The sequence below is a fragment of the Hyaena hyaena genome, unplaced genomic scaffold (genome assembly GCF_003009895.1).
Source record: "Hyaena hyaena isolate Hyena2069 unplaced genomic scaffold, ASM300989v1 scaffold_18, whole genome shotgun sequence".
NCBI lineage: Eukaryota > Metazoa > Chordata > Mammalia > Carnivora > Hyaenidae > Hyaena > Hyaena hyaena.
Window position 1 is genome coordinate 658446 of NW_024080649.1, and position 13172 is coordinate 671617.

A 13172-nucleotide genomic window follows, 5' to 3' on the forward strand; every position below is an offset into this window, starting at 1 on the left:
GATGAGCACTGGGTGTTATATGGAAACCAACTTGACAAAATCTAAAATAAATAAATAAATACATAAATACACCCTTTTCAAGTGTACAGTGAGCATTCACCAAGATGGACCATATCCTGAATCATAAAACAAATCTCCATAAATTTAAAAGAATTAAAATCATACAAATATATATTATCTGGTATAATGGAATTAATTGAAATTAAACTGGAAATCAATAACAGAAAGATGATTGGAAAATCTCCAAATGTTTAAAAATTAAACCATATATCACCAAATTATCTGCAGTTCAAACATAATGTCGTGGGAAAAATTAGAAAATATTTTGAGCAGAATGAAAATATAACATATCAAAATTTGTAAGATAAAACAAAAGTAATACTGAGAGATAGTTATAGCATTAAATGGTTCTATGACAAAAAAAAAAAAGATATACAAATGCCAACAAAAAGAAAGTAGGTGTGGTGAAATTAATATTAAATGAAATAGAATTCAAAGCTAAAAGCATTCACTAGGGAAAACAAAGATATCATATTGATAGTTAATAAATAAATGCCAGGTATGATTCTAAGATATTTTTATATATTAACTCATTTAATCTTCACAATAATCATATGATTGGGTCGCCTGGGTGGCTCAGTCAGTTGAGTGTCCAACTTTTGATTTCCCCTCAGTTCATGATCCCAGGATTGTGGGATCCAGCTCTGTACTGGGCTCCATGCTAAGTGTGAAACCTGCTTAAGATTCCTTCTTTCTCTGCTCCTTTGCCCTGTTCACACACATTCTCTCTCTCTCTCTCTCAAAAAGTAATTTAAAATATATATATATATATAACCATCAAACCAGAATTCTTTATCAAGTGAAAAAGTATCCATACACACACACACACACACACACACACACACACACACATATAGTAATCATATGACTTAGTTAATATCACTATCACCATTTTGTGAATGGAGAAGCTGAGGACAGAGAAGTTAAGAAAGTTGTAGAACCAGGATTTAAACCCATGGCTTGTGCTCTTAATTGCTACACTACTGCACAAAATATAGGTTAACTCCAGTTCATCCAATACTATAACTTAAAAACAAACAAAAAAACATTAGAAATCCAACGAAAAGTAATACATCTAAATTTTAGTGAGGAGCTTTAACATATCTGTTTTAGTAAATTAATACATCAAGCAAAAGAAGGATAAGTATACAGAGGGTTTCAATTACACAATTAACAAGATACATAATAGATACATAGATAAGTTTTGTACCCAACTAGGAGAGAATATTCAATCTTTTTAAACACACATGGAACATTTACCAAACAACTATCAGGACACAAAATCTCAACAAATTCCAAAAAAGGAGATCAACAAATTCCAAAAAAGGAGAACATACAGACTTACTCTCTAAATAAAATAAATAATAAAATTAGAAATTCACCAGAAAAGTACACCTAACATTTATCTAACTAAAAACTTTAAAATATCCTTTTAAATTATTCTTGGATTAAAGAGGAAATTAAAACTAAAACTACAAGCGAATTAGAAGTGGATGAGAAACTGGAGCAATATTTTGGGCATGTGCCCTAAGTGGTCCTCAAAGAAAACTTTATAGCTTTAAATGCCTTCATTAGGAAACAAGAAAGACCTAAATAAACTACAACACAACACACAAGAAATAAAATATAATGAAACAAAAACTAGAGGTCAATTCTATTTATGAAAATAAAGGCAAAAATCCCAAAGTACTAGCAAAATGAATCCAGAGGTTTATCAAAAAAGCAAAACACCGCAGGTATAATGGTATATCCCACAAAGGTAAGGATGGTGAGTCTTAGGAAAATTGCTATTTGGGGCGCTTGGGTCACTTAGTCGGTTAAGTGTCGCACTCGATTTTGGCTCAGATCATAATCTCAGAGTCATGGGATCAAGCCCAGCGTCAGGCTTCTGTGCTAGGCACGGAGCCTGCTTGAGATTCTCTCCCTCCCTCTCCTTTTGCCCCTCCCCCCACCGCCTCTCCCCACCACCACCCCTCCCCCCTCTTTCACATTCACACATGCCTGTGTGACTACTCTCCTCTCTCTCAAAAAATGAAAATTTAAAAATTTCTTAACAAAGAGAAAAGAAAAAAAAGAAAAACACTGCTATTATCAGTCATCACATTCCTAGATTAAAGGAGAAAAACACCACGTTCTAGAAGGAAAAAACTGTATGGCAAAAATGCCAAGTAAAAGGCAAATGACAAACCGGGGAAAAACTATTCATAACTCACATTTCAGAACAAGGACTAATCTCCTGAATGTATGCATTCTTGTGTATCATTTTTTTAAACCAACAATTAATAGAAAAACATACAAGGGATGTGAAAAGTCAGTTCTCGGAAAAGCAAACGCAAATGGCTGTTACATATGCAAAACAAAAAAACAAAAAAAATCTTGATCCACTCATAACTAGAGAAATGCAAATCAACACTGCCCAGGGGGGGCTGTTTCTAAACACCATTCTCCAATAAAAGAACCAGAGTTTCTCAGAGGAACCCTGACTTGGGAATACAAAATGAACCTGAAGTATCTTACAGGGTCAGAAAATTAGCAAAGCGGGGGAGGGAAAAAAAGATGAGGGATGGAAGGAGCTAATAAAGGCCAAAGATGAAACAATTTAACCAATGAAATTAAGCAAGACAGTATTTAATACTAACACAAAGACTAAAATAAATAAATCAGTGTAGGAGGACAGAAAATATTCCTAACACAGGAATGTAAAAGGAATAAAGCCACCCTCCTTCATTCCAGAACGGACATTACCTGGTGCCATCCTGTGTGATAGGTTCTGCGCTGGGCAGCTCAAAGCCACTGGTGGGAGGGACAGTGCTCACAGGCATCTGGTCACCTCAAGCAGGGGCACCCCTCAGTTTCTCCTTGCCCTCTCCCTGGACCCCCTCAGCCACCCAGGTGAGTCCCCACATTTTTTGTGTGACTTTCCTTTCCGTAAAGTGCGATATCAATTACATGAAATAAAAGCAACCATTTTAAGTGTAGCGTTTGATATGCTTTGACAAGTATATGTTCCTGTGTAGTCATCACCCTAGTCAAAAGAAAAAACACTTCCAGCACTCCAGAAAGCTTCCTCCTTCCCCCCCTACTTCAGGTCACCACTGATCTGACTTCCATCACCATAACTTAGTTTCACCTGTTCTGGAAATTCATAAAAATGTAGTCATACAAGTACGTATCCTTTGAACCTGGCTTCCTTCATTTAACATAGTATCTGCAAAATGCATCTACATTGCTGCATTTGTCAATGATTTCTTCTTTCTGGGGCACTTGGGTGGCTCAGTTGCTTTAGCGTTTTACTCTTACTAGTTTCAGCACAGGCCACAATCTCGCGGCTTTGTGGGTTCAAACCCTGCATCACGCTCCTTGCTGGCCGCACAGAGCCTGCTTGAGATTCTCACTCTCTTCCTCTCTCTGCCCCTCTGCTGTCTCTGTCTCTCTCAAAATAAACTTTAAAAAATGATTTATTCCTTCTTCTTGCTGTGAAGTATTCCAGTGTATGGATACCCCACAGTGAGTTCATTCTCTCTGCCATAATGAACCACCAGGCAGTATGCAGTATGAGCTATGAGAGAGAGAGAGTTGCTGTGAATATTCATGTCCAAGCCTTTGCACAGACATGTGCTTTTATTCTTTTGGGTAAATACCTACATGTAAAATGCCTGAGTCACATGGTTGGCCTCTGTTTAACAAGAACTTTAACAAGTTTTAAGAAACTGTCAAACTGTCTTCCAACGCGGAGGTAATCATTTCCACCCCCATCAGGGGTGTAGGAGCATTCCAGCTGCTCCACAGCCTCACCAGCCCTGCAATGGTAGCATCCCCTTTTATGAAGCCATTTTAATAGGTACAAAATAGTACCTCATTGTGGCTTTAATTTGTATTCCTAGACATCTAATGATACTGAATATCTTTTCATGTGCTTATTGGACATCATATATCTTTGTTGAATAGTCTGTTCAAAGCTTTGGCTCATTTCAGTTATGGGGTATTTCCTTCTTACTATCGAGTTACAGTTTTGAGCAGTGATTTAATTAACACTGATCGATATCAGGTTGTCCTCTGTTCTAACCTTCACCTGGCCTCTTCCCCGGAAATCCAGAGTAAGATCCAAACACCAGGGCCTGGTTCTCTATAATCTCCCTCCCTCCGCTGGCCCTTTGCTCAGTCCTTTCTTCTACATAGGCTTCTGGCAACCCTCTCAACCAGCCATAACCAGCCAGACATCTTTTACTAAGAATTATCTTATTCAGGAATCTCTGGACACATTTACTTTACTCACTCCCCACAGGTAAGTTGAGGCTCCTTGCATCCTGCAAATTCAATCTTTCTAGCACTGCTGTTGAATAAATAAATGAGTAAATGAATACCTCTTACCTGGTGGGAGAGGTCAGTGAAGTCTTCTTCAAGGAAGTGAAACCACAGTATGACCACAGAATAAAAAAGGAGTTCATCACAGAAGATGGAGAAGAGCATTCCAGATATCAGGGTCAGCATGTACAAAGGCCCTGTGGTGGGAGGGAGCATGGTTTGTTCAAGACACTGTAAGAAGGTCTATGTATGGGAGAGACAAAGATCAGAGGACAGCAAGGGATAACGTTTTTAGGCTCTTTACCAAGACTCTGAGCAAGATGGGAAATTCCTGAGATTTTTGGGATAAGGGAAAAGGAGGTGATCCTGATTGAAGATTTAAGTTCTTCTGGCTGCCAAGAAAGGAACCAGGGAGGCCTCTAAAGACACCCTCCTAGGAGTCCAGGGAGGAGGCAGGAGCACTCTGGGACCTAGTCGAGGCCTTGGTGGTGGTGAGAAGTCAACAGGCACAAAGAAAGCCTTAGGAGGTGAAGATGTGCAGGCCTTGGTCATGGGCTGATGGTGAGGTTGAGAGAGAACTAGGACAGCCCCGGGCCTCAGATCTTCGGGGGGAAGGATGGAAGGCAGTGCCCTTCACTGGGGCTCAGGGGCCATCTGGGTGTCCTCCGGGGTGAATGGGGAGAGGAAGCAAAAGGCAGGCCAGGGCAGCCAATACAGGCCCAGGAGCTGGGCTGGCCAAGGATAGGAGGGGTGGTCAGGGGAGAAAGAGGTAGTGGGGGGGCGGGGGGGAGCTGACAGCGCGATTAAAACCGCAGGGGGACCAGACAGAGGTCTTGCAGTTTGGGCGCCTAGGTTTCTGGGTTCCGGACACAAGCAGAGACGCGAGCAGGAAGCTAGACGACGCAGCGCGGCTACACCGCCCGAAGCAAGGAGAGGTGAATGGAAGCCCCGACGGGGTGTTCAGGGGCGGCAATTAATAAGGTCTCGAGGTGCCGGGACGCGGGCGAGGGGAGAGTCCGGGGGTCTGAGGAGGCCTTGGGTCAGACCCAAGGCCCGCAGAGCAAGCAGCAGGGGTTCGAGGGGAGGAGGCGAGGAGGAGGGAGGGGAGCGGAAGGCGGCAGGACAGCCGAGGAGCTGGAGACGGAGACGAGGGGAGGAGGGGGCAGGGCAGGAGGGGCGGGACGGGGGCGGGGCGGCGGGGGGATGCTCCCCCGCTCCCGGGTCTCGCCTTTTTCTCCTTCCGCACTGTCCGGGTTTCCGCTTCCCTCCCGGGCGCGGGGTGAGGGAGCGGGGCCGCGCCTAGTTCCCGGCCGCTGCCGCCATGTGGCCCCCAGACCACGAACCCGACCCGGACCCTGACCCGGCCCCGGCGCGCGCCGGACGCTCTCCGCAGGGCGCGGCGATGCCCGGGCTCCGCGCCCTCCTGCCGGCGCGCGCCTACCTCTGCTCGCTCAAAGGCCGCCTCCTACTGGCAGAGTCGGTGAGTGCGACGCGGGGCCGGGGCGGGGGCCCGGGCCGGCAGAGACGCCGTCGGGACTCCTGGTCTCGCCAAGCCCTTGGAGCCGAGGAAGGCGGGAGGAGCTGGGTGCACTTCCCCAGGCGTCGGGCGGCGCTGAAGCTCAGCGCGCGGGGCAGGGGCGAGGTGGGACCCGAACCCAGGCCCTCTTGGCTCGCTAAACCAACGTGGGGGGCCCATCGGGAAGCCTGGGGCCGGGTCCCGCTCCTGCCGGACCCCTGGAAACCCAGCCCGGCGCCGTGTGACCCCGGGCGCCTCGGCTCCGCAAACCCTCCTGCCATTCCGGCTGCGCCCGGTGAGGAACTGGGCCCCTTCGGTGCTTCACGACGCCCGGGACGGGGGCAGGGTCAGTTCTCTGCGCCCTTGCCCGCTTTCTGGGCTCAAGGAGGACCGGCCGGGCCTCGAACTGCGGGGCGGAGGCCGGGGTGGACTCCTGCCTGCTGAGACGGGGAACAGTGGGTAGAGGGGAAGGGGACCCCTGGGATTGGGTGAGGCCGGGGCCGCACAGTGCGGGGCGCGCAGGCAGACCCCTCCCCCCTGGTGCACGGGGCCGGGGCGGGAACCCAGCGGGGTGACTTCATCCCCCTCTTCCCCTCCCACGCTCGGATCCAGCCGCTCCGCCCCCGCCGGGTCCTTCTTCCTTTTCGCAACCCCCATCCCTGCCCGTCAGGCCTTTGTCTTCGGGACACTCCGAAAAGAAAACTTCGGTGCAGTCTGTGTGTGGGATGGGGGTTTGGTGCTGGCCTCCGTGCAGTGCTGGGAAGGAAGAGGCCCGGCGCAGGGGAGGCGAGGCAGGGAGGAGCTCTTGTTCCTTAGATTCCTAGCAGTTTGACAGCCCCTATCCTTATTCCCACTTTGCAGACAAGAAGGCTGAGGCCAGAGCATCTAGGGGATTTTGACAGGTGGGTCACTTGAGGGCCAGGTGACAGCAAGGTTGGGAGTGGGAAGGAGCCTCTGCCCCCCACTTCTTCCTACTGTCCGGGGAGGCAGATGGCCAAGGCCTCACGTCGCTCACCCACTCGCCCAGCAAGAGGCGGCCTTTGAGCGAGCAGATGTCGGTTCTACAAGGGAGATTGATGGGAGCCTCTTTTGCAGAGAAGCCTTTAATCCACAGGCCACTGAGGGGCCCCAATCCCAGCCCACTCCGCCCACCTCATAGAGGAAGCCCTTGGCAGTCAGGAATCCAGATCTAGGAAGATGAAGAAGTGGGAAGGAAGGAAGAGTTGGGGTGATCACTGAAGACACAGGGGAGCCATTCTGGTCCCTCTTGCCGCCCTCTGGTCCCCTCTGGCTGCCTCCAGGCCCCAGCAAGTGGGGAGACTGACAGGGACAGGAAAGGCATGAAAGTAGCCACCAGGAATCAGGGAATGAGGAAACAAGAATGGAGAGGGGGATCCCCAAAATCTGGCTCTGGGGTGGTGGACAGGAAGGGAGAAACACAAGAATAGCCTTCTGTTGAAGAAGTACAGCAGGAGCTGGGAACAGAACTCTTTCTGGGTCCCATGGATTTGCCTTCCTGGGAGACCTCTCTCTCAGCTTTTATTTCCTATCTGTTCCAGCTAAACTCAGCTACTTCCATGGCCCTGATCAGGGCTGACTTGTGCCCTGGCGACTCCCTGGGGTCTCTTCAGCTCATTTGTCTGAAGCAGCCGCAGTGTTTCCTGTGTGGCGTCTGAGTGTCCCTCCAGGGCCCCTGTGCCCCACTCCAAGCTACTCAGCCGTGGACACGCTGAGCCCAGCCCAGCTGTAGTGACAGAGACCAGGACAGAAAAAGGCCAGCAACCATGGGGCAAGAACTACAGCTGTGTGATCGGCCAGCCCTGGGTTCAAATTCTGGTGCCTTTTTATTAGTTGCATGACCCTGAGCAATTACCTCACCTGTCTGCACCTGTCTCCTCATCTGTAAAGTGGGCTGTGAGTAAGCACCTGTGCATGGGTGGTTGCAAGGATTCCCACATGCCTCAGTGGGCACTGGCCTGGGAAGTAACAACCCCATCAGCTTGGCCCGCCCTGCAGCGCACACGGTCTGCAGAACTAGCTAGGGCCTCGGCGTCTTCCTAAATCAGTTCCCAGCCACAACGCATGTGCCGGGCTGCGGAGACCTGCAGTTCTTGTTCCTTAATGCGGTGGGCCCTTTTCACAAAGGCTGGATGGGTGATGCAGCCGGGCCTCAAGTGTCAGGGTCAACACTCCCTCCTGGATGTTTTCTCATCTTATGAAAATGTGTCAATCTCTAAAAGACCCAAACAGTTATACTCTTAACGCCCATATGCCCACCACCATGTTTGCTTTAGCACATATATTATCCATCTACCTGTCCACCAAGCCAATTTAGTTTTTGATGTAAAGTAAAAATGTACTTTGCCCGCATCAGTACATGTCAACTCTAAACACTTCAGCCTGCATATCATTAACTAAAGTTCAAGATTTATATTTTGCTTTTCAGCTAACATTTACATTTTGGGGAGTTGGGGGTAATTTTTTGAAACTGGTTCCCACTTAGTGGACTGCCTTTGAGACTGCTTCGGTTTGATTTCCTGGTTGGGCACCATCTGAGTTGGGTGGATTCCACCTTAGAGCCTGCATGGGGGGGGGGGTGGTTAGGTGAGCAGCTGTAGGAGGCAACCTGAGAGGGTGGGAGCTGCACACACGTGGAAAGCTGGGGCTTCCTGATGGGGTCCTTGGCAGGGAGCTGGAATAGGGTCCAGATGCAGATCCATGCCCAGGGTCGCAGGGGGCAGCGCGGGTGTGGGCCACCGCCCCATGACGGGGTTCTGATCCTGGCATCTGTGGTACTGTGGGCAGTTCGCCTCCCCTGTTCCTGAATGCAGAACCCTGGGCCACGGGTTGTGCAAGGGCTCTGACTTTCGCTTGTCTCACCTCCAGGGTCTGTCGTTCATCACCTTTGTCTGCTATGTGGCGTCCTCTGCATCCGCCTTCCTCGCTGCACCCCTGCTGGAGTTCCTGCTGGCCCTCTACTTCCTCTTTGCTGATGCCATGCAGCTGAATGACAAGTGGCAGGGCTTGTGCTGGCCCATGATGGTGAGGGCTGGGCCCCAGGAGGGCGGAGTTTGGATGCACTTTGGCCCTCACCCTTCTCTGTGCTGGAGGGGCTGTTTGCCGTTGGTGGATCCAGGCCCCGCCACTCAGCAGCCATGTGACCCAGAGCAGGTTGTCTTAACCTTCAGGGCCTCCAGTGCCCCTCCCTGAGGCAGGGAACCTTAGCCGGTATCATGGCCCTTGGCCACCAGGTGGCACTGGCGTTCCCAGCTGGGCCTGCCGGAATGAGCCTCCGCCGCAGGAATTCAAGCCATTTCCACAAGGGCAGGGCAGGTTAACTGAGGACTTGCAGGGCTTACCCGGGCCTTAACCATCTGGCACTTTGTCACCACTTCAACCTTTGCTTTTGAAAAGGGACAGAAAGGCTGCCATTGAACCCTGGTCTCTTGACTTCACATCCCATATGTTTCCTGATGGGCTACAACCTGTGTCCCCATTTTAGAGACAGGTGAGCAGAAACCATGATGCATAAGTGGATCTGCCACAAGTATGTGCCACAGTGAAGCCCAGGGCCGGATCTCCCCGTTGGACAGCGAGCAGGGAGCAGATGACCAGGTTTCCAACTTCCCCTTGCTTGCCGAACAGGGAGTCCTGCACGTGGGTCAAGCCACAGGACATGTGCAGCCTGGCCCATACCCTGTTGTCCACCAGGCATCGGACCGGCCAGCAAGACCGGGGACAAGGCAGCCTCAGCTGCTCACAGCCCGCAGGGGCACCTGGGCAGGGCAGGAATGGGGGCGGGACAAGGACCAGGAAGTGCAAGCAGAGAGCCCGTGGATGTCAGATCTGCGGGCCAGGTGTGTTTCCAGGCTGCCCGGCCCATCGTCTCCTGGGAACAGTGGGTTCCTGCCACCTGGTGCCCTTCTGAGCCCCTGTCCCCTGTGTGGGCTCCCAGCTGCCCCCCCTCAGTGCTGTCTTCCACTCCTGGGAGGCCAGGGCAGTGACTATGCCCACTGCTCCCCAGGACTTCCTGCGCTGCATCACGGCAGCCCTCATCTACTTCGCCATCTCCATCACCGCTGTCGCCAAGTACTCGGATGGGGCTTCCAAAGCAGCTGGGGTGAGTAGCCGCGCTCTCCCTGGAAGGGGTTGCCCAGCAATGCCCCCTCAGGATCACCCCACCCCAGATGCCTGGGGCACAGTCTGCCCCACCTCAGGTCCCTCAGGGTTTCACGTGGATCTCAGCTATTTCCAAAGTCCTCTTATTAGATAATTAATCCACCCTGAGTTTTGAAGGCTGTTTGCCCAACCAAGATCTCAGCTCATTTTCCTCCGTGTCGGTACCGGGAGGGGTCTGCGCTTGCCAATCAGAGCTGCTTCTCCAAGCAGATAAAGCCAGGCGGCAGCTTCTCGGGCTGGCCCTCCTGCTCCCAGGGACTCCCATCTCCTGACGATGGGCTCCATCCGCCTTGTCTCCTATCCCACAGGTGTTTGGTTTCTTTGCCACCATCGTGTTTGCAATTGACTTCTATCTGATCTTTAATGACGTGGCCAAATTTCTCAAACAAGGGGACTCCGCGGACGAGAACGCAGCTGACAAGGCAGAAGGTGGGTGGCTGCCCTGTGGGTTTTTACCTGCGGACCTGGCTTATCACCCCAGGACTATTGCTGGGGACCCTGCTCTCCCTAAGGGATATGCAGCCAGTTTGTGGCTACAGGAGGAACATCCCCACAGGCTGAGAGTGCCTTTACAGCCTAGTTCTCTTGTCCCTTCGTGCCGGCTCCCCTGGACTTCTGCCCTTCCAGGAAAGGCAAGCTGAGGGCAGGCCCGGCACCTCCTCCTCCGTGACACCTTCCCTGATGAGCCCCCAAGGCAGCCAGTCACCTGCAGGCAGCCCCCTGCCTGGACCAATCTCCCCACCCCGACCCCAGTCTCACCTGCCTGTGGCTCAGGGGCCAGAGAACCAAGCTCTCGTCCTTACCTGCAGCACCCAGGCAAGCTCAGTCAGGCTTATGAGCCAGCAGAACCCATCCTCCTGCTAACAGTATAGGAGGCGCACCTCGTCCCATCCCGTACTTCAGCCAAAGCTAGGTTAAACGTTCCTAGATGTTTTCCTTAGGTCTTTGTGACCTGCTTACCGGTTGCCCACCATGGATGCTTCTAGACAACCACCCTAGTGGACAAGTAGCAGTGGAGACATGTGTTTGAATATTTTGTGAGCTTTAATATTCGAAGATATAGTTACAGCTTTACTTTTGCTGTAAGATCATTCCTAGCTTATGTGTTAGAATGAATACAGCAAAACCACAGAGTCCTGACAGTCCGGCCCTTGACACAGGGACTTACGGTTTACGGAAGCTCTCTGAGCTCATCCCTGACTCAGCAACAGTATGAGGACTGACTGGGGTTCTGAGAGACAGAGATTGGTCCCTCCCTGAAAATAGCAGCTGACACTGGAGCTGGAGCAAGAGGGTTATAACTTGGGTGCTCTTCCTTCCTGAAGGTTCCAGACGACTCTACAGAGTACTCTTCAGTATTGGGATTCTAGGAACCTTGGAGTTACACCTCACAGATGGGCCCTTAACATTATAAAATGTGTCTGATTACTACATAAAATTGGGATGGAGGCAAGGAGGACTGAAACTATAAGGTGGTTAAAAAGAGGCTTCCTGATTTTCTAGTTATATTTTAGTTTCTTGAGCCAGAAAATAGCTGTCCCCACTTTACCCTGCTGAATTGCAGGGTAGGGTAGGGTTGGGCTTGGGGTGCAGATATACTTCCCTGACACCCCCAGGTGAGAATAGCCCAGGGAGGCTGGGGAGGGCCTGGAGCAGGGTCATCCAGGCTCTAGCTCCTCCAAGTGGCCATGCCCTGGAGATGACAGCAACTGCCTGTCTGGGGTCCCAGGTAGGGGCGTGGGGGGGAGGGCAGCCCTCACGCCAAGCAGACACCACCAACATCACAGTCAGCTGCAGGAGAGGCCTGAGCCCGGGGCTCCAGCCAACACCCAGAAACCCAGCCAGTCTCCCCGGAAACAGCCTCCAGGCACCACTGGCCTGGAAACTCCCACCAAGCATCCTCTTTGCTTTCCTTTCAGAAGAGAATTCTGACTCTGACTCCGACTGAAGGCCTGCCCTGCCCTGGCAACCTGGGCCTCACGGGCCTTGACTGCTGCCCCTTCTGACCAGGACAGCCAGGACGTGGTCAGGGGACCGTGCGTGTTGGGAGAGAGGCTGTGACTTCAGCAGCAGTGGGAGTTGCTGACGGAGCTGGCCTCCTCACAACCCCAAGGTGACGTTCCCTAGCCCAGCTTACAGACTGGCACCCCTTGGCTTAGCCCCGTCCAACTGCTCCACACACAGGGGCTTCGTGAATATTCCTCTTCTCATTCCTGCCCTGCAGAACTTAAGCCTTGTAACCTCCCTGCCAAAAATAAGCACAAGGGATAGAGCTGATGGAGCCTTGTTACAGGAAGCATTTCATGCTGCAAGGCTGGCGGGGGGGTGGGGGTGGGGGTAGATGTAGGACAGAAGCCACCACAAGACCAACCTGCTGGGCCCCCGGGGGTTTGGTCTGCATCTGGTGTCCCAGTCACGAAAGGCACTTTGTGGAGAATGATCCTTCTAAGATTCTTTTGTTCAAGGAGTACCAGCTGCTTCTTTTTTTTAATGTTTATTTTTGAGACAGAGACAGAGCATGAGCAGGGGAGGGGCAGAGAGGAGGCAGAATCTGAAGCAGGCTCCAGGCTCTGAGCTGTTAGCACAGAGCCCGATGTGGGCCTCGAACTCATGAACCTCGAGATCATGACCTGAGCCCAAGTTGGACTATAACCAACTAAACAACCCAGGTGCTCCAGCCTCTTCATTTTTGAAGCAGGGAGAAAACTGACCTTGGCTCTCATCTGGGAGAGAGCGGGTCACGGTGTCCGTGATGGGCACCTCACGCTCTCGGAAACCATGTCTTCTCTGCGCAGCGTGTCAGTTGTAGATTAGCTTACCAGATCCAAAAGATGAGGGTACCTAGAAGCAAAATAACTGACAGTGTCCTGGGTAGCTGGGCAGGCCCAGCCAAACCCTCTTGCCTGCGGGGACCCCCTGGCTGGCAGGGGCTCTCGGGCGCTCAGGATGACATGTTTCTCGACACCACAGCGGGTCTCCTGACCACCTCTCGAGAGGTGAAGTGTGCCTTCTATGTTCGCCTGAGGACCTGTGCTGTGTATGTTCAGTGGGGTTTTGTAACTTTATGTAATTTTTTTACACATCAGTCGCTTCTTTAAATGGCCTTCCCTGT

The 13172-nt window shown here is 51.2% G+C and overlaps 1 protein-coding gene across 1 annotated transcript; it reads left to right on the forward strand.

Moving 5' to 3' along the window:
• The first annotated feature begins 5580 nt into the window (after positions 1-5580).
• Positions 5581-12608, forward strand: CMTM3 (CKLF like MARVEL transmembrane domain containing 3). Its single transcript, XM_039221532.1, has 5 exons — positions 5581-5845; positions 8768-8923; positions 9906-10001; positions 10369-10489; positions 11980-12608. The coding sequence occupies exons 1-5, from the start codon at positions 5687-5689 to the stop codon at positions 12006-12008; spliced, it is 561 nt and encodes a 186-aa protein (XP_039077463.1). The 5' UTR covers positions 5581-5686; the 3' UTR covers positions 12009-12608.
• Positions 12609-13172: the final 564 nt, after the last annotated feature.